Genomic DNA, 27,306 nt, shown 5'->3' with positions numbered 1-27,306 from the left:
CTCACCCTACATTCACTGTAGAAGTCAGTGGTAGGACTGAGGATTCCACTGCTGAGTAAACCAGTGTGTGTGTACTTGTCTTCCACTATTTGAGTCCTGTATACAAGTCCTGCATAATTGTTCTAAGGTATGAAAAAGCTATAGGCAGATAATTAGGAGTGGATTTTTTCTGAGTTATGGTATCCCAGGGAAAGCAACCATAAAGCAAAGCTAATCTGTCCTTTTAACTCATGCTGATTTTCAGAAGTGAAAAGCTTTTACAGAAGATATCCCTGTGGATTTTCTTCATGGTTTTGCTGTAGATCCTGATTCTGTGTATACACAAGTTTTATTTTTAATTTCATGTGTGCAAAGTAGGTTTAATATTTTGTCCCAACTCACTTTGGTCTTGCACTTTTTACTTTTGTTTTTGTTTTTTCATTGAAGATTATGTTTGTCTAGTGATGTTATTGACTGCTGCCCATTCTGGAAAGGAATTCAGCTGGAAGAGTCTAATTCCCCAAGTGTTGATTGCCACCATGACGACAGCCAGGCCAATCAGATTTACACCCAGACCAGCTTTCACCTGCAAAAGCAAAATGCACCAGAGCACAATGACAACCAAAACCAGTTAACATTAAAAAAAAAGAAAAAAAATCAGTAGTATCTATACTGACATACCTAGTGTGATACTCATGTATAGTGATATCTAGAGCCAAAAAAGCACAGTGACTAAATACTATGTGTCAGGGTACAGATTGTGCAGTATTCAGGAGTGGTAGTCAGAGATGAACTGTTGGGAAGTTCATTGGAAAACTGCTCAGTTTTTCACTTGAACTTCTCAATCAGATAATCAGAATGGGGAAGGGTGATACATGATTTACTGTGGAGCTATGTGATAAATCTAATTTCTCATGCTTTCTTTACTTGTCTTAACAGGCCAATGCAAAGAATTGCATACTCCTAAAGCTCTTCAGCCCATTACGTTCATAAAAAAATAAAAATGATAAATATGTATTCTACAGGAGATTTGTTGATGTACTTAACCTGACAGCTTGTTGCACTGCAGATCAGTGTTATTATATATTAGCACCAATATAATCATTATTATTATGGGCTGCTGGATGTGAGGACTAGGTGTTGAAGTTGCATGAGGCATGGGAGCATATATCCAGTCTCAGGACTCACCATATCTTTAATCTGGCAGTGCCCATAACTGAAGACAATGGCATTTGGAGGATTACCCACTGGCAGCATCACCGCAAAAGAGATACACATGGTGACAGGAATCAGGGTGTATAAAGGGTTGATAAGCAGGGTTTCTGACTGAAAGAAGAAAGTTGTTTCATCTAATCAATAAAAGGCACTGCTGACAACTGGGATGAAAAGACTCTCTCTGTCAACATTTTGTGAACCTAATCTCCCCAGTTTCTAAACTTAAGTGTGAAAGTATTCTTTGGGTGGTTGTTTTCATTTTTTTTTTTTTAGAGAAATGCTGTCATTTGGAGCTGGTCATGCTCCAGGGATGTCTCTTGAGACATTTCACACTGAGGGAATGTATTGTGTCTTGTGGATCTCAATACTAGTTGCCACTTCAGTCTTCATTTAAGATGAAAAACTTACTTCTTTCAGTAGCCAAATATACTGAGACCATTCTGTAATGTCCTCCTTAAGAAAAGTAGTTGTTCATGGTCCAAACTGCCATGGTGAGAAGGCAGGGATGATGGAATGTTCTTTACAGTAGGTTAAAGAATTGTTCTTCCGCAGTTTTCAGTGGTGGTGAAAATTTGTGCTTTTCATTAATTTTGTGTCAGAGGAAAAGGGAAAGGTATTTGCAAAGCAAACATCATTTCAGGTAGGAAAGTGTTTCCAGGTTACTTTTGCAATCAAAAAAGAGGGACTGCCTTAAGATGGCAGTTCAGACCACTATAAGCAGATTACTGGTCTAAACATTTCTTTAGGAGAGTGTCTTTCTGCATGGAGCAAAAGTAAATGTGAACTCCTAAGCCACACAAACGTAATTATTTGTTTTCATCTGACCATATCTTCATATTATCTCAGAGCTGTTCACATGCTTTGGTACAATCCCATAAAATTGTTATAATAGGGAAATATGATTAATTTTCTCCCTTCTTTGTAAGAAAAGCTTTGTATTATATAATAGAAAAGAAATTAGATAGTTTTCTTTAACTGCTGTTTAGTATATCTTTCCTCTGCTTTTGTCAACAGTATCCAGATTTTTTTTCTGTCCCTTACAAACATCTCTGCTTTTTGTGTTGGAATATAATATGCTTACCAGATCACTCCTTGAAGACTTCTAAATCTGAAATAAAATTCAGTGCTCCAGTCTTTTCTTACAAGAAGGGAGGGGATGATGCCTAACTAATGAACAAGACATTTAAAATAACCTTGATAAAAGTATCTCAAGTTTTATGTGAAATTCACCTATTTTATTCACTACATCATCACCTTTTCTTGTACTTGGACTGAATCCCTCAGTACAGGAGCTAAGTTTTCACTTTGTCTGAGAGGTATTGAATAAATTCCTTGGTGCTAAAAAATACTTTTGGCTGCCCAAGTTTATTATTTTTTCCTAATCCCAAGGCTACAGAACAGCGTCTTGGGAACTGAAGCTGCACTTCATGTGAACAGAGTGCTAATACCCTGACATCCTGAAACATTTCCACAAGCCCATCAGGAAAAACAGACTAAAAATGTTATTGTTTTAACTCACCATGCTGCATAAAATAGGCAGAAAGATGGTTATAGTTGCTGGATTACTAACAAACTCTGTTACCAGGGACACCAAAATGCAAGCCAGCAGGGTTACAGTCCAGTAGGGAAGGCTGCTCAGGGAGAGCATTTGACGTCCAATCCATGTAGAGAGGCCAGAGGTCTGGGAAAGGACAGAAGCACAGGAATTACTAAATACTTGGTATGTTTGTAAAATAGATTCTTCTCTTTGTGGCAGTTTGCATCAGAGAATCCCTCCAGCAAATAAACAAAGTTAAGGTCAATGCTTTCTGCATTTCCTTTAGCTCAGTAAACTGGATTTCACTGCAGCACCTAATAAAGAGTAAGAAAGAGATACATTTGGCAGTTACTAACATTAAAAAGGCAGCAAAGCTGATCTTCCCTATTTCTTCAGCATATGAACTGGAGTATGGAAGATTGGTGATGAAGGATTGCATATTCTGGTTGGAATTAATTTTGAGATTAAGATGCACACATTTAGTTGTCTACATGTAGGAGTCTGTGGGAGAGCTAGATGTGTATTCATGAATTATACTGTGTAGATATAGTCAGAAGTGCCTAGAGTATGATCTCTCCATTTAGCACTAGGAGTTTCACTCAGTTGCATAAAGAGCACCCAGTGGCAGCTGAGATGCTCCCCCTCTGTCTGGTTAGTTGAGAAGGTGTGAGGTGTCCCTCAGATCTTGTGTCACGTCTGCTGACCTTGCACACATGACATGAATATCTCGGTATTCTAAAGAACCTGAAATGGCAGATGCTTACACAAATGACTTGGGCTCTAATCATCTTTTGTTAGCTAGATATAAGCTGTCCATTAGATGCAGGGAGTAAGCCCTAGGTTAAGTACAAACTTGAAAGTTTTTAGAGGGCATACAAAGGGATAAAAGTCCAGGCTGATGTTCCTTTTTGAAGGAGGATAAAAAAACTAAATCAGTACCTTGCATCCAGCTGCTAAGGCATAACCTCCTCCAACCAACACCACAATCTCCCAGGGCATGGTCTTCTGGAAATCCTTCCAGGTAATGATGGGATCCAGTGTGTTAATTGTTGACTTTTTGCCATCTCCTATATCAAAGAAAGCAAATATGTGACCAGTATTATACTGCTCTTATTACAATGCTCTTCACATTTTTCACATTAGTAGGAATAATTGAATATGCATGGCAGTTCTCTTGAGAAATATCTGAGAGGCAAAGAGGCAGTGAATAGCCTATTTCTCTGATTAGTTTGGCCTTAGAAAATGCGGCATATTAATTCCAAATGTCCTGACTTCCCTTTAGCTGATCTGTTGATGTGAGTGTTTGTAAACCCTTGTGTTTTGTTTTATAGCTTTTTAAGGGACTCCGTGCTCTGTTGTATATATGTATGTACATATATCTATAGACTTAAAAGATGGTGTTACAATGAGATTATATTATCGAGGAAGGGCTATGAAGCCTGACAAAGTGAATTTTAGATTTATCTAAATTTTAGATTTATTGTTTTAGATGGCTGGGTATTTTCTTGAAGGAGGAGTTAAAGTGTAATTTTTTTTTTCCTAAAACCTGTATAATATATGACAGTATATAAAAAATATACTTACATACATTTATAATCTATACATGAGACTCTATGCAGACAATTCTATTTTCATAGAAAAGTAGTGCTTCAGCACTGCTGAAAGCATGGCACAGCAAGCTGCTCAGTTCCACTGAGCGCTATCCAAACATGAATGTGAAATAACAATCGTTACCAAGAACAATTATCAAGAACACTATGAGAGAAGTGTTGCACAAAGTTGGAACATTGTATGGCATTTTCTGACCTCTTTTATGTTTATTTAATGACATTATCAGTGATTTTTGCTGTAAAAGTAATGACCAGTTTTTTTCCTGGGGTTTTATCTTCAGCTGATTTTGCAGCACAGTTCTTTAATATAAAACTCCATCTGAACCTTTCCTAAAAGTCAGTCCTAAATTTTAATAATTCCACTAGTGCAGAAAGGTGGCAGCCTCAGATACAAAACCTATTTATCATCCTCTGAATGAGATAATATGAATTATAGCAAAGGAAAAGGAAGTCTGATGTAGGAAGGGCTGGTATCAGAGGAGAAACTGAACCCTGATCTACCAACATAAAAGTCTCTTTTTGGAATGTTTTACAGAAAACAGAAAAATGTCATTAAAGACACTGGAAAATGTACCAGCTCTCTTTCTTGCTGCATCCTCCTCACCTTTTTCCTTTTTTCCAAAACATGGCTTTTTTGTTGGAATCAGGAAAAGGAGAAAACCAAGAAATACAGAAACAGTGGCATCAGTCCGGTAACCTTTCCTAGGAGAGAAACATTGACGTTATCATAAAAACACAGTAACAGAAATATTTCCAAACAAGGCACATAGCTCCAAGCAAATTTTTGCAAGGTGCAGTTTTATTTTCACATCTGAAGTCATACTAACAGCCCACCACAAAAATATGTCTGCATATCAAGGATAAAAATAGGATTTTTCCCCCCCATTTATTGACCTGATTCTTGCAGCCAGCTTCAATCACTGCTCAATAATTTGTAACATTCTTGTGGGGAAAAAAAATAATTTTGGTTTACAAATCTATTAACTTGGAGGTACAGAGGTACAGAAAAATAGTGTGCTTACTAGAAGCAAGAAACAGTAAACAGGTTCTGGTTGAAAGCCAAACCCAACTGATCTTTTAGAAATGGACTGTAAATTGATTTTAAATTAAATGTCTAAAACTCTTTCTGAAAAAGCATTTTGAGGATGCCAAACTCCAGTGATCTTGAGAAAATCCCAGTAGTAGTAATTGTTTTCGTCAAAATTAGGATGAAAAGTTAAAGTCATTTTATACAGTAAAAATGTTAAAAACCCCTTATGTTCAAATCAGTTCTTTCATCTGCAATGTGTTATGGTAACATTTAATGCAATTTGTTTCAAAATTATTTAAAACAAAAGAAAAATTATTGCCATAGTCACCATTCTCTGTACTACTTAATTTAATAGACATTTTCTTGATAAACCCTTTTCATCAAATATTTTAATTATAGTTGCAATCTATTCCAGTGAAATGTCTCTGTCAGTGGACTAAAATGTTTTAAGCTCAAAATCTGACCCTCCTATTCTTTTGCACATTAAATGTGTTTAACTCACTTTCTCTATTTAATTCACTCTGCTTACTGAGAAAGAATAGAATTTGCCTCTCTATAGACAGATGTAGTTTAAAAAGTAAAAATCACAATTTTTGAATAGACTTATTTTTTCACCACCCTGATAAATGTGGCTGATGATGTCTTAAGAACAAAAATTATTGTATAAAGTGAGAAGCAAAGCCATGTTCCTGTGCAGCTGTTGAGGATATTTTACTTACTTCTCAAAAAAAGATGACCATCCTGGTACAAAGCCAGGCTCACGAGTAAACCAAAGTAAGGTCATCAGGATAAAGAAGAATCCAGTCACCATCTCAGGATAGCTGGAAATTAAGGAGAAAAACATAAACAAACTAGGAATTAAATCCAAGGTCTGTCTGAAAATCCAAGGACAAGTTCCAGAAGAAGTAGGAAAGTAGAAATTGGCTTCCAAAAAAGATTAAAAACCATATGAAAAATAGTAAGGAAGATTAGTTTGAATTAAAGCATTCTAGATTTGGCTCTCAGCTGGGAACCATCAAAATCCACTAAAAATAGGGTAAAAATATCCATCTGTATTTGCAATTCAATCATTCACCTGAAGGAAAGTATTTCTAAATGCTTGGTTTGTATTTGCATTATTATCTGATTAAATGCATTCACAAGGTAATGCTCATTTTAGCATTCCACTGTAAACACATTCTACTGCATTTTTTACAAGTATAGAAAGCCTAAGAGCAAATGTCAATGTAAATTAGCACAGATGGTGCACACAAGGTGACTTGAGGATACTTGAGGTGACTTGAGGATTTTTAATTTAACATAGATTTAAATTAAGTATGATTTCATATTTAGGAACAGTCTGAACCACAGTCTAATTCCAGAGTTGATCGTATTCAGCCAGTTTACCTGATGACATTTCAGCTGAACAGCACAGAAATATTTGGGGAAGGAGGGATTTTTTGACAGACCATCCTTTTTGAAAAACAAAAAATCTTGCAAAATAATCTTTTCAAGAAACATCTATTGCCATCATGCATACAGATTATGGGTAGCTGAAAGGGCTGGAATACTCATGGCATGGGATAAAGCCTTTGCTGAAATTTTATGTACCCAAATAAGTATGTGCCCGAACTGGGAAGGGGGATCCTTTCATGACTTAGTTCAAAGGCAGAGACAAACCTTGATTGAGATGACCTTTTAACCCTGGTATAAACTTGAATCTTTCCTTTTATTTCCTTTTCCATTACAAATAAATAAATTAGTAAATACATGGATGCTTGCAACAAAGTCTTTGATTTTAGTTTATTTTTGCATTTAGTTCTACTTCTTTCCTGGAAGGGAGGAAAAAGAGTTGATAGTTTTAGAATAAGCTACTTGAGCCAAGAGCAACATGAAGGGCAATAGGAGAGCATAGTTCTGCCTAGAGAGGCAAATTCCTGAGGAAAGTGGGTCTGGTTTACCTAACATTGCCCAGTTTCTTATATTCTTCTTGAATTCTTCTCTCTGACATTTCTTCCCGTTTAGTCTTCTTCTTTTTGCTCACAGAACAGGTCTCTTTAAAACTGAAGCAGATTGCACAATAAAATTAGACAAAGGCATAAAGTGGCCAAAAATCACCAAGCCATCTCAAGCTATGACTGGCTCCCTCTGTGTAGGCTTCCTCAGAGAGCTAGTGGTGGCCAGATGTTTCTGGTACCAGAAACCTCCAAGCTATGGCTAGTTTCTATTATCACATGGAAAGATTGTGACAGAGGCCAGCTATCAACAGAAAATTTTAAAGGGATAACTATGCTTTCCAGCTGGATGTGGGATGTCTGACATATTTGGGGTTTGGTCTGGCTTTTGAGACCATATTTGACTTGAATATTCAGAATATAGTAAATAATCAGTAAATATAATGAGAGAAAGCTGTGCTTAGGATCCCATTACAGTCCATGATCTGTCTGCTTCTGCTAATACTTGCTGTTTCTATACCAGGCACAGCCAGATGAGCACCATGAATGTTAAGTGAAGTCCTTAGTTTATTCAGTTTGGCTTCATTCTATAACAAAGCGTGGACATTTTTAATTGAAATTAAGATACTTGCAAGTTCACTTTAACACTTTCCTTTTATTCTTTCCAGCAGCATTACCTTGCTCTGCTTTGAGCCACAAGTCTTTGCTTTCTCACTCCTGCTATACCCTCTGTCACACAGAGGTGGGATGGTCTAAGCCAGTCTAAAAAACGCAACAGCAATAGCAACTTCAGTGGTTGAAGTACCATGGGAGAACAAGTTTTATAGTTCTTTAAGTAAGTGCTTAATAGATGCTTTTATAGTTCCTGCTATTTTAATATCTTTTTTGGTACCCCACTAGAGACTCAAGCTGTAGCAGTGGTCAAAGCATGGACTAAAACCTCCCTCCATGTATCTGGTTAAAGGCAGATTCTCAAAGGAATTTGCATAGCTCAAGCTCCAGACAAGCCCTGTCTGTTTAACAAAAAGACTTAACCAGGCTTTTCATTTTGCATGGGCCCTTTTTTAAGCTCATTTAGCACTGCTCTGCACCTGCAAGTATTTTAAATTTCCTTGCTAACCTTGCTGTTAGACTCCAGTAAACTCCATCAGCAGTAATGCAGTGGTTGAAAGAGGAGAACTATATGGTTTATAATGGCCAGTTCTATGATAATGATTCTACCCTTAGCTATGCTTTGCTGGCAAAAAACACTTGATGGGTCCATTCTCTTTCATTTTTGACCTAGAATAGAGCTTTGAAAGCAAGTCTGACTTGTTCCTACTGGGACAAGGAAGAACAGATTGATGGCACTGGGCTTCCTAGGAAAATAACATAAACATTACAGGAATTGATTAAACATTTATGCACAAGCATTAGGCAGCTGTTTCAACATGTTCTAAGTGTTTCTAGGTTTAGAAGGATGTGAAAGCAAAGTATTGTAGCCTTTAATGAACTGCAGTGAATAGCAGTCAGAGATTAAGGAGGTTTGGAATCAACTAGTACTTCTCAAAAAGTCGATAATACTTGTCTCTGGTGTTATTTAGAACAACATTAATCAGCATGAAGTCTTGGATGCAATGTGGAATTTCAATTATACTTATTTTTTAAAATACTAAAGTAATTGAGGGTCATGTTAGGACCTGTTTCAAGGTTTAAAAAGAAGAAAACAAATGGGGGGAGGGTGAATTTAGATTAGCTTTTTAATTTGGAACTACAAGACTCAGGAGACTGAAAAGAGCATGGAGCCATTCACCTCTAAATTACTTCTTCAAATCTAGTCAAGGTCAGCAACAAGCAGACGTCATTATCAATTTATTCATTGTCTTAGGTGAAATAGTGATGTCAGTTCAGTTTACTTTTAAGAGTTAACTAAATCAAATTAAGGCCACTTTAATTCTGACTGTGTCTGCATCACAATTTAATGCAGATTAACTAATCCACTTTAAATGCACACATTTAGGCAATTTTCATTAACTTTACTGAGTACCTCTGTAAAGACAATACGTGGTACACATGAACTAGAAGACTGAGCCTTTTTCTTGTTTTGGGGCTTAGGGACTTAGTGGTATTAAATGTATTTGTCTCTTATGCTGTGAGTCCTTTCCACTCTAAAGAGAAATATATATGTGGAGTCTATTTGCATTTAATTTAAACTGGTCTTACATTAATTTTGTTGAGCTGGGAGAAGATCTGAAAAGTAACTTGTTCCATTCCAGTTATATTTCTATTCATCTTTTAAACTGTGCTTTTCCAAAAGGACATATAACAAGACTTTTGGTCAACAAGGGAATCCTCATAGTCATTAGAGTAAAAGAAACACCCAGTTGAATGCTTAATAAGGATTTTTATCAGTAATACCTTGGCACTTCACTCTCAAGCAGCAATACTGTCTATTGCTGTCTATGCAGTACATCTGAGGAGTAAAATATCCTCTGGTAACTGTTCTGGCAAGAAGAAGGAAATTATGCCTTAAATTTTGTCATTTGCCAGTCAAAGCAACTTTAGGAGACATGTTTTAGAGGAGCCACCCATGCCCTGCTTTCATAATTCATGCATCTTGAGCAAACTTCACTCACTTGCAACCCAAGAACAGCCAATGCAGCCAGAACCAAGTCAGCACCAACATTATGAGGGAGATGGGAAAACTGAACAAAAACCAGGTTCCAAAATTCACCACTTCAGCATTTGGGTATTGGCTGTAGGGAAAAAAAGAGGATGCAAAAGGGCAGTTCACAGTTGCACACATATATATGTATACATATTTGTCATGGCATGAAAGATTCCATTGATATGCATTTACAACAGCTGCATTACATGTGCATGGTGAAACTAACTACCAAAAAAATGTCAGTCACTGACCTCCCCTGTCCGACAGCTGAGCCATAGAGCACTACAAACTTTTAATACCAGATGGGCTGCATTGTCTAGCACTACTACCAGTAGGGAAATTCTGTCCCTACCTATGGTTTGTATCAAAGCTCATTTTAGTGTTGGCAGACTTCAGAATGATCTCACCCAGTATCTCTGTGTATGTTTTATCATGGACCATGCAAAGAATGACCACTTTCTGCTGGGGTCTGACAAAGATGTTTGATATGTGCATTTGCTTCAACTGTCATAAAAGCAAGATCTTCGGAAATTTGGTAAAATCCATTTCCTTGCATTAAGTATGAGTTCTGAACTTTACTACCACCATTTCAGAGGGAAAAATGAAGGATATTATGGCAGTAGAGGCAGCAGTAGGATGATCAGAATTAGATCTGAACTTAGATGCATATCTGTGTATGAGGAGAAGTATCACCAGTCTTCTGACAGAAAAACATGCATGTTTCAGTCATTGAAACATTCATGTCTTTGAGTGTCCTGGTCATATGATAAAGGAAATACTTAGGTATTCAGAGAGATTCCTCCAATTGTCTCTGAAGCAAATGGGTAAGGCCAAATTTCTAAGTTTATTTATTTTTGCACTACATGTTGAGCAGCCCAAGTGATGTCCTTAGGTTCAGTGTAAGAACTCACTTTCTGAGAACTCATAGAACAACTCATCTTATTGTATTACATTTCTTCTTTGTGAGTCTGTCTTCTTTGGTATATCTTCATGGCTTTTAGTGTTTACTTTCCCAGAGTGCCTGCTGCCTTCATGATAATCAATTTGTCAAATCAAAGAATTTGCTGCAGAAACCTAATGTTACACATGTTGAGGAATTTTTTAAAATTTTGCATAGGAGAAAGACATGGATATGTGTTAATTTAAGCTCCCCCTTTCAAACATTAACTGTTAGTAACAACATTAGAGTAGAGGAGACAGCAAATTTTCCTTCAGAGACTGTCTAATGAGAGTTCTTTGAGGCAGTAGAAACTCACAGGGAAAACCACACATTGTTCCCATGAATTCACAGTATCACTTACTTGTTGAAGTGCTCCAAGAATATGAGGCTGGTGGAGGTCCCTATGATGGTTGTCAGTCCTCCAATGGTTGCTGCATAGGAGATGCTCAGTGAGAGGCATTTACAGACCATGTGGTCATGTCTTGTTTGATACCGGTACTTGTTAGTCAGGCCAAGATCTGAGGGCTCAGGAGGTAGGACCAGTATCTGAGCCTGTGAGGGGATATATTCACCAAAGAGAAGATGATCAGAACAGCAGCCCCACTTGCTCTAATGCCATAGTGATACAGATCCCACAGAAATAACAGGATTGCATAAGAGAGGGCAGTTTTTTCTTCATGAGGATTAACTAGGATCAGACATGAAAACCTGTCCAGGGGCCTGAATTTTCCTGGTCTTTGGCAGAAATGTAGCACAAACAGTAATCAGACTTCTGGCTAAATTCTGGGTCAGCTCCAGCTCTGACTGGAATATCAGTGGGATACCAAAAGCCTTTGAGGGCTGCAGGGTTGGGATGCCGGCCCTGCAGCAGCAGGAATACATAATCCATGAGGCTTATGGGCAGACACCAGACAAAGACTTGGTGAACTTTTTGCACTTACTAACTCAGGGCTTCTAATTAGGCATGGGGTTCTAGGGACCTCAAATTGACATGGAAAAGGCTGGGCAATGAGAATGTGGAAGAAAAAGAGGCCAGACAATACTTCTCCAAAAGAAGCTTTCTTATCAATGACAGGAAACTATCTCTCTGTTGGTAACTCAAGTTCTCATACTGGGAAAATGGTACAGTACTTAAAGGCACTTCACATCCAAGCCAAGGCGTAATTTGGGGAGGAAGAAAAAGGCACCAAGAAGTTCAGATAGAATTGTTACATTTACTAGTTTTTATTTTGGTTCATCTAGTAAAATCATTCATGCTGTAGGTTCACCATCATCATGAGTATAAAAATTACTGAAATCCTGTAGGTTAAAAGTGGAGTGAATATATTAGTTAAAAATAACCACTGAATATTTATTAATATGGATATAAGAGAAAATTAAGTATCAGGACCAATGCATTAGTCTCTTTTGGAAACATACATTTAGATTCTTTTGAACTGAGGATGCAAATTTTTGTGTGGATTTTAACATATTCTTTCATGGACATCAATTTATGCAATCAAGATACTAAAAAATTGTTATCCAAACAGCAGTCTCTTCTTGGATCCACTCAAGAGAAGTAGAAATACTGGAGTGGACTGATTTAATGGAGGATTTTGAGGGTGAATACTTTGGAAACCAAAAAGGAGGTGGATACTAAGATTACCTAACAAATTGGCTGAACAGATTAATAGTCCATGCCTGCTGCTGGTTTTGTTCTGAGCAGAATTTTATGTGTCAGGGATTGTTATTTTTGAGTTGGGCTATTCTCCAAGCAGGACTTGCAGAAACACAGTGGCTAGTACAATCAAATAATAAGGGAAATGCATTATCAAATTACTGGATGTAAAACTAAATTAATTGCCCCAGCTGCTGAGGGAGCATCTTCTGAACATACCTGTGCTGGGCACATCTAAATGGGAGCAAGAACTAGCAAAGGACAAGTCACAGCTGTGGAAAGATGGTGGAGAATGATTCCATGTAACACTATTTATAAGGATTAAATATGAAACAGTAAGGAGTAGGTGATATTCACATCTGTTTTTTGCCTCACCCCTGGGTCTAACACTTCCTTACCTGGGGTAGGTGCTGCCCATTGCTCTGAGAATTCATTGTTCCAATAGGGTTGGCTATCATGTGCACACCATTCATACTCTGTAAGAAGGAAAATACCCTTGGATTAGCCTTTTTTGTGTTCCTAAGGGCACTTAGAATAGAATTTATGATGCTTTCTAAAGGTCATGGGTAGTAAGTTTTTGGGGAAAAAAAGAAAAACTAAAAAAAATTCCAAAACTACAACAAAATCCAACCCACTAAAATTTCAGCTGTAAATTTTAAACTGGAAAAGAAAATAAAAAGATTTAAAAGAAGCCAGATTATAATGAGATTGCGTCTTCTCCCTCTGTCATGTAGGAGAATCTAACAGGTCCCTTGCTAGAGCCTGTGACTTTGTGATGTGTAGGCTGTTCAAGTAATTGAGAGGTCTGAGCTGACAAAACTGACAATACCTGCACAATAAAAGATCATATCTGATTTTTCAAGAAAACATATGGAATTTTGAGTTTACTGAGTGGATCTCAGGATCTCCAGCAATAAGTACAACAAACTTATGTTGCTATATATTTCTGTTGTTATTGTTTTTGGAGCTAATGTTCCCCAACTTGATTAGTACAAGCAGGTTGATAGGTTAAATACAAAGCAGGACGTTCTGCAGTATGTGCTCTCTGCCAATAACCACCACTTGTTTGAAATAAGGGAAACAGCAGGTTTTTTCAGAGCTGTGTGAATTCTGCTCTGATGATTCCTGCATTAGAAGACACTGTAGCACTGTAGCACTGTACCTATCACAATACCTTTGAGTGCATCAAGGAGTTGAAGTCAGTAGTAGTAGCACTAAAAACAAAGAAAGGAAAATACATTTTATAAATATATGTTATCCCAGCTTCTTCAAAAGGCACACATCATGGGTAGGAGGAGCAACCTCTGCAGAACTAGTGTCTACTGAAATGGGGAATACCATTTATTAGAGCCTCTTATTTGGTATATTGGAGAGACAGGTCAGAGTCATCATTGGGTTTCCCAGCTCTGTCTCTAGCTGTGTAGCAATGGGGCTCCATGCAAGAAAATTTTGTGTTCTTTGTAGTATATACCCCATTCTAGGAGAGGACTCCATTCACAGTGGAGTTAATCACCAGGCAATCCAGCACTACTGCTGTCCTAGCAAAGTTCTTCATCTGCCAACTTGTCCAATGCTGTTTCTGAGTACCTACCTGTGCCACATTAAAACCTTCACTAAAATCCATTCTGTGTAGAATTTGGACCATGTAAATAATCCACTGAACTTACTTCCAGAAGATATGCTACTTTTTCTGCCAAATTTCCATCTCTTTTTTGAGTAATCCTACTTTAAGAGTAGTACTGTATGAAATATCCCACACATACTCTTCAATAGGGCTTAAAGAGATTAATGACACAATGGTTAACTGAAAATTTGATTCTGTATTGCACAGAAGATATGGCTGGGATAAAAAGAGATAACAGAGGGAATATTGGAGAACCCATTAGACTTTAGACCAATGAGATTACTGTTTAGATCTTGCAAATTAACTCAAAGTCATCAACTTATGCTGTTTAAATTATAATATTTGTTTTAAAATACATTAAAATTTAAAGAAACAAGAACTTGTGTCTCTTTTATTATGAACAGTTGTGAACAGTATAGAAGGAGCTCAAGAAGAGACTGCAATTTATTCACACTTCATAAGAAGATGCTCCTCAAGATTTAGCCTATAATACAGTTTTGGGACATTAGCTTTGGTGTATTTTGACCCGATGGTTAATTTGCTAATTTGACAAATTAGTCCTTTACTTGATTTACCCTTTTCATCTTAATAAATTCTACCCCAAATAGAGACCGGGACGAAACTGTTAGAGTCTCAAACCTCTAAAGAAATTGTCCATATTTAAAAAAAAACCACTTTTTACAAATTTTTTAGGAGAGGAGAGGTCTTTTCCTCTTGGTTCTCCCTCCCATCATCCCCCCCTCCTCCCTCCCCTCATGCTCCTCTCTCTCTTAAATGCAGACAGTTCTGACTTTCTTTAGGAATGCTCTGTAAGTGATTTCCTCTGGATATGTTCTGTGGGCACTCCATACCCTTCTTGGATGTTCTCCATCACTGTTCCTTCAGGGGAACAGAAATAACAGTCTGTGGACAGCATTCTCTTACATGGCACAGACACAGACTTCAAAAGTGCTTTCAAATCCCAAGAGACATTTTCCTTCTCCCTAAAATGTCAATAATGTTAAAAAATAAGTGAATACTGCAAAGCTTTAGTGAGATCCAGACCATTACATTAATCCCATTTATCATGTAAGCCTTCCTTGTCAGTCACATATGAAACATTCACTTGTAAGCTTCTGCTTGCCCTTCCTGGCTCTACTCCTGGGTTCATCTTATTGCAACCTGTGTAGGGCTCAAATCTCCAGTCCTGATGTACAGGGTTCATTCTTACTCCTCATTGATGAAGATAAGCTCCAGTGAAGGTTGACCATGCTTTTCGCTGAGACCTGTAACAAAGGAAGAGAAAGCAGCCCTTGGGGTAAGAGCTGAGCCCCTGGGTCACACCACTGGACCTGGAGAAACTTCTGCAAACAAAACTTGTCCAAACCAACTCAGGTGCTCTCTTTAAGCAGCGTTTTATTATTTTGTATTGTACTGCTCACATGCCTCTGACAATTAAAAGTTTGTCATACCTACATATAATAGACAAGGTTAGATGAAATAATTTTCAGCCTGGAGATTGTAAACTGAAAGAAAGGAGAGATCTTTTCCTTCCTAAATCCTTTCTTTCTGTGAAGAAATGAACAAAAGAAACTTTAGAGCCCTTATCAATTTTTTAATTTGGCATTGTCAAAGAACACATTTTTGGGCCCCACCTAAATTTCCTGGACTTTGCTCTCAGAGGTTTCCTTCCAACCCTGTAAAATCCTATGACCTAAGAGGTTATGACACACAAACTCCAGTAGATGCCCTATTCAGTATAGTTTCCCAACTCCAATTCTTCCATCACTTCTTGAAACATTCTTTCATTTTTTGAAAGGAATATCAGAGTACGAAAGGAAAGAGTACAGATCAGTGTCTTTGGTAGTGTAAGTCAGACCTCAATAGCCTTTGAATAATATGTATCAGCAAGTCTGATCACTGCTAAACAAGTGAGAAAAGAATGGCCAGTATTGACAAATACCTATTGTCTTGTTTTCTTCAGTAATAGTGCTGCCTGCAGTACTGATGACCTCACACTCCTCCTCAGCATTCACTAGCTCCTGGAGCACTGCCTCCACAATTGGCATCACCATGGCTGTGGTGGATGTGTTGGAAAGCCACATGGAGAGCACCGTGGTGCAACACATAAAGCAAAGAAGCAACCTGGAATGTAATACAGTGAAATCCAAGGAGTTGGACGTAGCAGAAAGAGGATGAAAAAGTCTGTAAGCTTTCAAACTCTGAAGGGGAAGATGGATATGAAAAAAAAGCCCCAGACCAAGCTAGCTTTTGCCCATGGATGAGAAGATTGGTTGTTTCAAGCTGCTGCTGTCACAGTCAGATTACCCCAAAATCAAAGGTTCACTCACATGCCTGGCTTGGCTCCAGCCATCATGACCATGCGCAGGGCAATTCGTTTGTGGAGATTCCACTTTTCTACAGAAGCTGCCACACAAATCACACCCATAAGGAGCAAAGTTGTGTTCTTGAAATATTCAGCAGCCACCTGCAGTAAGGGCCAGGGAAAGACAGTTAGTGAAAAAGCAGTAACTACCCTACACAGGAAACATGCTGAATGAGAAATGTGGTATTGTGCATTTTTACTCCCCAGAGAGTAAGAATGACAGGGAGCTGGAGAACATGAAGAATTCATAAGTCAAAATATTCTCTTCAATCTGTTTCATGTTGTGTTTATAAATAACAAGGCTCTGTACTCTATTGTTTGTAGGCTTCTAAGTTTTGAAGAGATCATGAGAAATGTTACTTTTCGTGAACAGAATGTTCACTGCCTGTGGTTAATCTGTCATACTCAGCTAGGCTCAGATGGAAAGAACCACAGACAAAACTCTGTGCTGAAGGCAGCTTATTCATATGCTTTATCTGCTTGTTCATTCTGGAGATATCATTGTCTATCTTGTTTATATTTATTCTGTCTTGTTCAACTTTTGGGAAAAATGTGCCATCCCCAGAGCCTACAACTTCAGAATAGTCCTTTGGGACAGGCTTTTTGAATGCAATTAAGAAAGTTTTTTATATTGCTGAAAAGTTTCAAGAAACATAATCTTAATTTAAAAGGGATTAGCAAAATGGGAAAAAAATAGAAGTTACAAACAGATGCTCAGAGTCTAGCTAAATTTTTCATTTTATTCTGATGCAATCCTTCTTAAGATGTTGCTGGAATATTTTTCAATAAACTTAGTGTCTTCAGTTTAAAACTATTCCTTCAACCAAATGCAGGTGCCAGTATTTTAAAACAAGATCAGAGGAAGCAATTGTTTCGCCATTGTCCTCAGTGTACTGGCACTTCTCCATCAAGTGCAAGTATGACTCTAACGTTATTTTGTGAAATCTGCAAAAAGTTATGTATTTAATTAAATTTATTTAATAAACTCCCACGGTGACCTAAATAGGCTTGGCCATCATAGTTGTGTGCCATAACTTTTAAATATCACCTTTTTTGAATTTCTTCCACTGTTTTTTTTTTCTCATTAGCTTTCTTTATTTTCCTGCTACCTTTTTAAAAAAAGATCTTGAAGTGATTGAAAGAAACCCATCAAGACAAAAGCACAAAGAATCTCTTGTTCTCCTTTATTCCTTTCACAGTAATTTTGGAGGAAACAGAGAATGTTAATAGTCTTAGTAATACCCAAATACATATATATGAGACTCATGTTCTTAAGTCCCTGTGAGTTATTTGTAGCTTACAGTGCTAGGCAAGAGCCCTGGGTCACTCTGGAACAGCAGACTGGAAATACTGCAGCATCATCAGAATTGTTAATTTTAAAATACAGAGACTTATTTGTGTTCCTAAAGTAAATAATACATTCTCTGCAATAGTCTTACTGTAATTTTATTTGATATTACATTGAATTTATGTCAGGCTGACATTAAATTTTCCTTCTTCAATATGCATCCAAGATTTTTAATGAAAATGCCTACTTACTTTACTTTTATGATATGAAAAAAACTTGTGAAAATACTGAATTGTATTGGTATGGAAATATATCTGATTCTATTACATCACTGGGAGAAATAAAACAGGTCATAAAACTTCTGTTTCATGTTTGTCTCTGTTTATTTATCAGTATTCCCAGTGTGATATTGTGATAGAAATTCAACAAATTTATGGTTACTGTATATTCTTCTATGTTCTTATCTGTGTTTCTAGTCCTATAATCAAGTGAGAGCCTCCTTTATCATCCCCCCTGAAAAAGAGAGAAAAAAGTTCTAGGTGAAAGAAAATAAACTCTTGGCTTATCATGAAAGAAAGTAACAGTCAAAAAAACTCTCAAGTAAGCACATCAGAACAGATCATATAGATTTTTCATATGCTTAAGAACTCATGGCTACAAGGCAGCACTAGGTCACAGCTTCACAAACAGACTGAACACTCACCTGGCTATCAAAATTGTCTAGTCTTTTGCAGTAAATGGTAACTACTTTTAGCATATGCAGCCTCTTGCCTTATATGTCTTCTTAATAAATATAACTGTAAGGAAACTTCACAGTATATCCCATAGCTGCTCTTTACATGGTTTTGAAGGAGGGGAAAGGTGATGCAATAGGTTTAGGGAATTGTTGGTGATGCAGTAGCTGAAAGGGTAGACATCCTTCCTGCCTAATATAGACTATATTATATCCTATATCTATCTTCAGTAGAAGAAAAATCTGGTCAGAGCAAGTAAGCCATTACAGGACATACACTTCATCCTCCCATACCTCTAAGTCTTCTTACTGCACTAATATTGGTCTTGTTCAAATAATTAACTGAAAGAACATTAAATGATAAAAAATGCATATTGGTCTGACCTCACTGGACTTCATGACTCCAAAGAGGGGGTACAGGAAAGCAGGAACTAAGGCGGCTGCACCAAGAGGTACTGCTTCAGAGACCCAGTATACAGCCGTCACTATCAGCACGTAGGCACATGAGGCTTCCTGCGGGGACAAAGCACAGAGGTTACATGTCACTGCCCCACCAGCAGCTGTGGAGACATTGTGATCTTGTTCACTGCATTTATCAGACTGTGGGTGCCTGGACTTAAAAAACAAACCAAAACAAACCCACAACTAAAAAGGACTGTATTAGGACCTCCTAAAGTTCAGCAGTCTGGGTGTGAACTCTGGGCTACCACCTGAAAGGTCAACTTCAGAAGAGGATGCTAATGAAAGTTTTCACACATAAGCCAGGGCAAAACATTGGAATAAGCTTATTTGGCAGCAAAATAATGGTTTCAAGTGCATTTACAAATTTGTAAATTCCATAAAGATTCCATATGATTTCCAGAATCCAATATTTACCAAACATTCAACCATGACTCCTCCAGTTAGACCTGTGGACCTGTTATTTCTGCGTGTTTTTTTGGTGGTTTTTTTTTGTTTGTTTGTTTGTTTTTGGTTTTGTTTTTTTTTTTCCCTCTACATCACTAGACAAGGACAGGAACTGGTAGTTTTCAGGACCAGATGAGAGCATTCACATTTGCCATAGTATGGATAAGAAATCTTTTTTTTTTTTTTTAACAGAGTGCAAACTTTATTGTTAGCTGATTTTATTTGCTTAGCTAATTTTCACAGCTCCTTGGAAGAAGACCACAGACCTGCGGGCCTAGAGGCAATGAGTTAATGGAGTTACTCAAACAAACTTGCTGCTGTCCAAGGTTCTGGTAGAAAAAGTCATGACAGCATCGTGCTGAGCACTCATGGAGAGCTGGGCTGCATCATTTTATAGAAAAGCACAGCTAGGCCATGTAATTCTTCTGGTCCATTTCTGAGATAGATATGTCTTTATGGCACTCATTGGAGTTCTCCTTCTGCTCAGTTTGCTATACTTAGAAACTGAGGATATCTCCTGGTAATAATTACAGAAACTACTTTCAGGAAAAATTTCTCCTTCCATTTTTTCAGATTTGAAGCCAACTCTTGTACTGGGTCTAGCCTGCTGTTCTATAGAAGCTGGTAGGTCTGCAATGATTTACAGCAGCTATAAATGTCTCTCTTCTTCATTATGCACTGAAGGTTCCATATGAGCTTGTTGAGTTGTATGGACTCACAGCTCACAAATGGCTACTGTTTAGAAAATTCACTGTTCACAAGTGCTAATTGAGTGTCTTAAAATATAATTTATAATTTTGTAATTAGTTTAAAATTTTGTTTCCTCACTGGATGACTTCTAAATAAAGCAGCTTTCAAGAAGTCATAAAAGCAAGTCTTACAGATCCTTGTGCAAATTGATGAGCATTCCTTTTCTTCAATCAGTTCATACACACTTCATTTTTTTTCCAATCACTTTTGTGAACAATGTGGGAAAGGCTAGTGAAATTATACAGCTATGTGGATTCAATGGAAACCTTGTATTTAAAATCATGTTTATACATGTCATTTTTACATTACCTCTAACAGCTGTAGTCAGCTGTTCCTCTCTTTTTTTTTTCTTTAGGACAGCTCATAGTAATAACAGGCAGAAAAAGTTAAGATAAATTGATATGTACTATTTCCCTTACTTGCATAAGAATTTCAGACAAAGTTACTCAGAAGTTTGGGTTTAAATTAGCTGCCAGGTCTTGCTCTAACTCCTATTTCAGAAAAGTGTAACGTCAAACAATTGTAATTCATCTAAGCCAGGGTAGGTTTGTATTGGATACTAGGGAAAATTTCTTCACTGGTAGGGTGGTCAGTCTTTGGAATAGGTTGCCCAGAGAGGTGGTGGATCCACCATCCCTAGAATCTTTCAAGGGGCATGTGGATGTAGTGCTTGGGAATATGATTCAGTGGTGAACATGGCAGTGCTGAGTTAATGGCTCCGCTCAATTTCCAATCTTAATGATTTATGATTCTATTGATCAGGGCCACCAAAATAACTGAAATAATTTTATAAGAAAACTTAACTTGCTTGAAGCAGATAAACTCCAAATACTTTAGAGATTATAAACGGTGTCTGAAAGGCTATTGGAGAAATTTAGCTCTGTATTTTAATTAATGGATGGATAAGTACTCTGAACTACACGGAAATGTGCATATTTTTTCTCTTCCTTAGCTATTATAGAAGAGTGGTATAGGCTTTATGATCTCAGTATAGATTTCACTAGTCCTCTATGATGACTATGGTCCTTCAGCAATATATTACAATAAAAGATTCTCTTGAAGTTTTATCTTCATTGCTACCAAGAAAAATTTCTAGGAGAGGGTAAAGAAGGTTAGATTGAAATGAATCAGGTCAGAGGAGTTTTAATATTCACGGTTATTATTATTTTATAAAATGTAATTGCTATGATATTTGAAACTCCAAAATCTGGGCTTCAGTTTATAACTATTTCAAGTGGTCACTTAGTTAAAAATAACCAAAAAACCAAAAACGAAAATACTTAAAAATGGACGTTTAACAAGTGATAGGCATATGAGATTTTTAGTAGGGAGACAAAACTGATTTACAGGAGTCAAGGAGCTGGTAGATTGGCTCAAAACCAGCCACCTTGCTGCTTTGTCACCCTTAACTACATTATACTTCATGGTTAATGTTCCACAGAGAGCAGACCAGAGGGCCATTTTCATGACCTAGTCACTATTTGGCACATTTTTAATGTTCACCTATTAGTTTCTGCTAACAAACCAGTATGTTTGCATGGGATCTGTATGACATCCAGCAGTTGTCTAAGGAGAAAAATAACCTTAAATGAGAAAACATTTATTTTTGTTTTAAAGCAGTGCCAATGTAAGATACAAGGGATATGTTTTGCCAAAATTAATAAAATTAATTGCATCCTAACTTGAATCGAAACCATTTTCTCACTCTAAAAATATACTTCTCTGTAACTTCTTTGAGCATTGATTGTTGCTATTTTTCTATTACTCCTCTGTGTGGGGCAATAGGTAGGCTTATATTGAAAATGAAATAAACAAAGGGAAATTGCATCTCTACCAAAACTTAACTGGGACAGGCACTGCATTTTTGTGTTTCTTATACACTAGGCTGTAATTATTTTACAAAAATAAGAGAACCTAAAATAAAGCTCATTTTAAGTGCTATAAAGCTGTGTGGCAAGTACTCAGAAACCCAAGGGTGATAATCTCCACTAAAAACTTAATCAGCTTGTCTAGCAACTTTATTTATTTATTTTCTCTGTGCTTTAAACCAGCTTGTTTCCAAGAGAAACCATATTAATATCTTCTATTTAATTGAACTGAATTTATTTATTTAATTAATGGTTACCAGAGCTACTAAGCGCTAGACTGAGGTTGTAGCAGCATAATTTTTCCTGTTTCCCCCTTCTCATTTTTTGTTTTAGAGCTGAAAGCTGCTGTTTTGCAGTTAAGCCCACCTCAGGACTTGAAATAGAGAACAGGAAAACATGTTACTGTTGGAAGGACTATCATCTAATTATTTATCTTCAGTGAGTGCCTTAGTGAAAAAAGGAGCAGTAAGGAAGCCATGGCTAAAACTTTGATATGAAGGGTTACACATAAAACTTTAACAACTAAAATATATAAGGATCTCAAAGTGAATAAAAGGAAGAATAAAGCCTGTGTTGGAAATTTATCCACTTGAAGGTGTACATTGCATACCTTGCATGCAGGTGAGTGGTTAAGCTCTGCAAAGAGGTAGTCCAGCCTCTGGACTAACATCTTTGGTTCTATGGGATCATGTTATAGTTCTCTCCATTCACTTTGTGTAAATAAAACCAAAAGTGAGTAAAAGTATGGTTTTTGTTCTGTGCATGCTCAGAGCACATTCTGTGCTGGAGGGTCCGTTCTGCTGATTTGGCATGTCAAGGTGCTGACATCACCTGATACTGCAGATCTCTCAGCTCTGTCAACAGATGACCTTTGAGGAGTCGTTCAAATGTCCTTGATTGGGTACAGTGTGGCCACTGGGCCAGTGGTCATAAAAAACCTGCCCTCAACTGACTGAATCCATGTGACATGCTTTATGGTACCTCCAGTGGATTTATGGAAGAAAAAAAAAGGTGGGTAAAGATTAAGAAAGAGGCAAAAATGCTCTCATGTCACTGTGAACAATGAAAGAAAGAAAGAAAAAAGGAAAAAGACCCACAGTTTGCAAAGCACAATGTTATTTTCTAAATGTGTCAGACCTGAAAGGCACTTATGTGCACCCAAACCTGCAGTACAAGTTCAGTGACAGCTCTGAAAAGGGAGAAAGAATTCAAGCAAATTTTCTCAAGTTTAGTTTTTACACAACCATTTCTTGTAAAAAAAAAAGAATAGAAAATAAGCTGTGGGATTTATGCCCATTAACCATATCTACAAACAGTTCTGAATTCTTGTGCTCCCTTTGATCACTCTTACCACTAAACATGTAATGCTCCTTTAACATTTCCAGAGATGTGCTGATATCATCAGGGAAACTGCAAGCTAATTCCCTGCAAAATAAATGACCTGGTAATTCTGTTCTCTGTAAGAAAGACAGGAAACTAATATAATTTCCTGATAAATAGAAATATAAATAAGTGGCCAGGCATGAAATTTAATCTTCACATTTAAGAAGAAATCTTAGTCAATGGGTTGTAGCAAAGTAAATTCTACTCAAAAGCACTTGAATAGTGTACTGTCAGCTGAGTTTATTTGGTGAAGATGTTTTCTTAATAGCACTATAAATATCTGTCCAATACTCAATCAGATTTTCAGCTGCACTTAACCATCTGTGGTCATTCACATATACAAAGTGGATGTAAAACATCAGCTGATGCATTTTCATATCATTTTGCAGAAAAGCAACACCACAAGGTACAGAGCGTTAATGCAGAGGAACTTGCACAGTATAGTAGCAATTCTTGCATAGATGCTGTCTATGAACTTCTGCTTCAGCACCCACACGGTGCTATTACAATTTCCTTGGTTATTAAGGATTCCCTATTTCATCCTATGCCTCTGAATCCAGTGGGGAGCAAACAAGAGTGACAAATTTTAATGCAGTGAATCTCATGTTTCCTACGGGAGGGTCTCAAGGGACACAGAACATTCTGCAGTTGCAGTGCCATATGGGCATGTCAGGGAGGATGTCTTTTTATGTCACCCTTCCAGTGACATGAAACCCTTTTGTAAAGCAAGCCTCTCTGAAAGGATGAGTCCTTCTGTCCTCTGAAGAAGAGCACAATTGTCTGCCAATCATTGCCTCTCTCAAGACAGAAGAGATGAAAAACTACTGTAAGAGAACAGCTGAGACACACAATGAAGTTCAAAACAGGAAAGCTCAAAGTGAAATACACAGTTCAGTGATGTGAAAACATTTCCGTTCTATGAACCCTGGCTTTCTTTCCAAAGAAAATATTAATGTTTTGGTTTTGGAAACAGCTTTACAATTCGCATTACAGCTTTACAATCCTTTGCATTTTGATTTGATAATATAGTAGCATTCATAAATCCTCTAATACTATAAGGAAGAATTAAATGTTAGCAAGGTAGAAGACAGAATGGAAATTGATGCACCTTTTGGCCAGTTTTATGTCTAGGACTATGTAGAAAGACGAGCCGCAGAATTTTTAATATATGGCATTTTTTGATAAGTTAAATATCACTATCTCCATAAAGTAGGAAAACACTGCAATTTTATGGTTTACAGTGGCAGAGATGTGCACAGACAGGAGTTTCCCATGTGGCCAGGGGTATTCAGTAGGTCCAAAACAGTGTCAGGAATACAGCTGCAATCATTCCTGTTCCCTGGTCTATGTGTTAAGCACAGATTGTTCTCTTCTTTGCTTTGCTCTGCATGTGTCTGGGCCGGCATGTTTTAACCACTGTCAGAGCTGCAGAGACATCTACACCTGCTCTGGAATAGTCAATGCTGTGTATGGTCCTACATCTCTGTCACTGAGTCCCAGCTCCTGTCTCACCTGGATTGCTACCCTATAAACCACATTAAATTGAAAGTCTCTCCATGCTACTTATTACTAGAAAACAAAAAGCACTCTAAGTATTCCTTTTAAAGACAATATTTGTTCTGTTCCCTCTTCCACACAGACGTTATTGTAGAAAATGAAGAGATATAACATTCCTGCTTTAAAGCAGTGCTTTACTAGCTTCGCCTGACTCTTCAGCTTGCTTATGACAAGGCAGCTCTGGTTCTTGCTGAGTTGAATTCTCAGTGACCCTCGCAGTCCTCCAAATTTGAGTTTTTAATTTTTCTAGGACCTATGCTTCCTTAGGTCTTTGACTTTCTTTTTGCACGCTTCAAACTTATGTGGCAGGACTGCCTACTGCACTCAGAGGCTCTGTGAAAAAGAAATTTAGAATGTACTTACGCTGCTGGGGTATATGAGTGGCAGAGGAAGCAGCAGAAGTGGAATGAGAACAACAAGCAAGAGATTTCTGGATCGCAGGATCTCCTTCATCACTGCCATACTCCTTTACTTTCTTGTGGCTTTCTTCTCCTTCAGATTCTTTTCCAGTTCCTCAGATACTCCAAATTCCACACCGCGCTTTCCTTCAGCTGTGCCTAGATTTTCCCAAAAGGTCTCTCACCACCTCATTTCCTGTACCCACACAGTCACCTAAAATACCTATTTTATTTATTCTTCAATCTGTTGTTTTGAGACCGTTTTTCAATTAAAAAGACATTCAGTTTATGTAGGGCTTACCAGCGCATCCAAATTATTATCACAGCAAAACATGCAGAGTTTTGCAAGTTGGAGCATAGTGATCTTTTGACAATTTTATTTTTGATTTAGACTCACAGTTGTAGCTGAGTTGTATCCTTATTCCCATGTTTTATAATTTTTTTTCTTCCATCATTTAGCGCTGTGACTCCTGTTTTCATAAACCAGGTAAGATGTTTAGAGCTGATGCTTTTCCTTCTGTTTGATAGTCTGAGTGCCTCAAATACAGTTTCTTTTTCTGTTGGAAAATTATTAAAACCAACAATTTATTGTTCAGTGCATAGAGGTAAATTTTCAGGTACTCCTTCTTTAGAAAAAAGCCCCCAAAAAACTCATCTGCAGCTCCTTCAGACTTTATTTCTTTGCTTCTACCTTGTGTCTACCTTTACCCTACTTTTGCCCTGAGCTTGGAATTCAAAGGGCAGTAATTCCAACACAGATTATACTTGATCTCAGGACAAAAATTTCTTAAAAAGCTACATGCAGCTCTAATTCACCAATGAGGGCTGTAGAAGCTGGAAGTTGCTCCACCCATTGCCCCAAACCCAATCAGAACATTTGAGAAAATCAACAGCCTCCTCTTTCTGACATTCCCACAAATATACAAAAAGACCTTTTTTAAGTTGCTGAACAGTTTGTTATTGTTTCAAGGTCGCAGTACTGAAGATAAATAAATGATCATTGTTTTCTAAACAGTATCTTTTGTCTTCATGTTTCTTCCATTGCAATTCTTGAATGTCACTAATTCATAAGGCTTGTCTCTGTACTGATTCATGTGCCCTAGGTAACCATAGAATTCAAGATCAAATTGGAAATGTTCAGACTTTCTAGTCTAGCCTTCTAGTGCAAAATCATTTCTCTAACTCTTTTGTTATTGATGCTTTTTGTGGAGCCAGAAGTGTCACAGATTTAGGACTGAATCCATTGGCTGGTTACATGCACAATCTGTAGACAGATATCCATTTGGTCTGTATCTCATAGGAAGCCACACATCTGGGAATTTCTGTGCCCTAAAAATTTTGCTCGTCTGTCCTCTCCCAACCCTTTACTAGTCAGCAACAAACTGAGCTCCCCAGACTGGATTGTAATGTCTCTGTGACCCTGAGTCCTGGAGAACTGGCAAACACAGACCTGCAGAGGAGTTCAACGTGCAGGGTGAATTCTTCCTGAAATTAGTAATTGTTTCTCAGACTGTGGAATGCTTTAATATTTCTTCAAACTTTCAGCAAGCAACAGAACCTTGAGGCCCTTCAGGCAAACTTAGCAACTAGTTCTGGAAGTAAAAATATAGTAATTGTGAAGATTTTGGCCAATACACCTAAGGAATTAATATCTGTTTTGCCAGTTGTTTCAGAGAAACCAAAAATAAAAGTCTAAAATACTACTTTTTATTATTTTAAATGAAAACAATAATCTAACCTTTATTTTATATTTTCATAATCTATAAGGTCAAAGAATGTATAAAATTGGGCATTTAGGGGCAGTGATTTTCCAGCCTGTGAGAGAAGAACTGCCTATAAAATATAAACTGAGATTGGGAGCAGGCAACCCACACCTGCACCTTGA

At 37.4% G+C, this 27,306-nt stretch overlaps 1 protein-coding gene across 1 annotated transcript; it reads right to left on the bottom strand.

Annotated features, from left to right (window-relative positions):
• Nucleotides 1–365: 365 nt before the first annotated feature.
• SLC13A4 (solute carrier family 13 member 4) lies at nt 366–25,500 on the bottom strand. The gene is made up of 16 exons (XM_071549759.1): nt 25,387–25,500; nt 18,944–19,072; nt 16,504–16,640; nt 16,116–16,297; nt 15,384–15,438; nt 13,724–13,763; nt 12,948–13,025; nt 11,254–11,444; nt 9,921–10,040; nt 7,312–7,413; nt 6,091–6,192; nt 4,946–5,043; nt 3,671–3,798; nt 2,714–2,875; nt 1,168–1,305; nt 366–565 (listed from the first exon to the last, which is right to left on the bottom strand). The coding sequence occupies exons 1-16, from the start codon at nt 25,483–25,485 to the stop codon at nt 428–430; spliced, it is 1,899 nt and encodes a 632-aa protein (XP_071405860.1). The 5' UTR covers nt 25,486–25,500; the 3' UTR covers nt 366–427.
• Between the last annotated feature and the right edge of the window lie 1,806 nt (nt 25,501–27,306).

Source organism: Pithys albifrons, chromosome 3, assembly GCF_047495875.1.
Source record: "Pithys albifrons albifrons isolate INPA30051 chromosome 3, PitAlb_v1, whole genome shotgun sequence".
In the NCBI taxonomy this organism is placed as follows: Eukaryota; Metazoa; Chordata; class Aves; order Passeriformes; family Thamnophilidae; genus Pithys; species Pithys albifrons.
The sequence above is the reverse complement of the archived record's forward strand: the minus strand, read 5'-3'. Positions and strand labels throughout refer to the sequence as shown.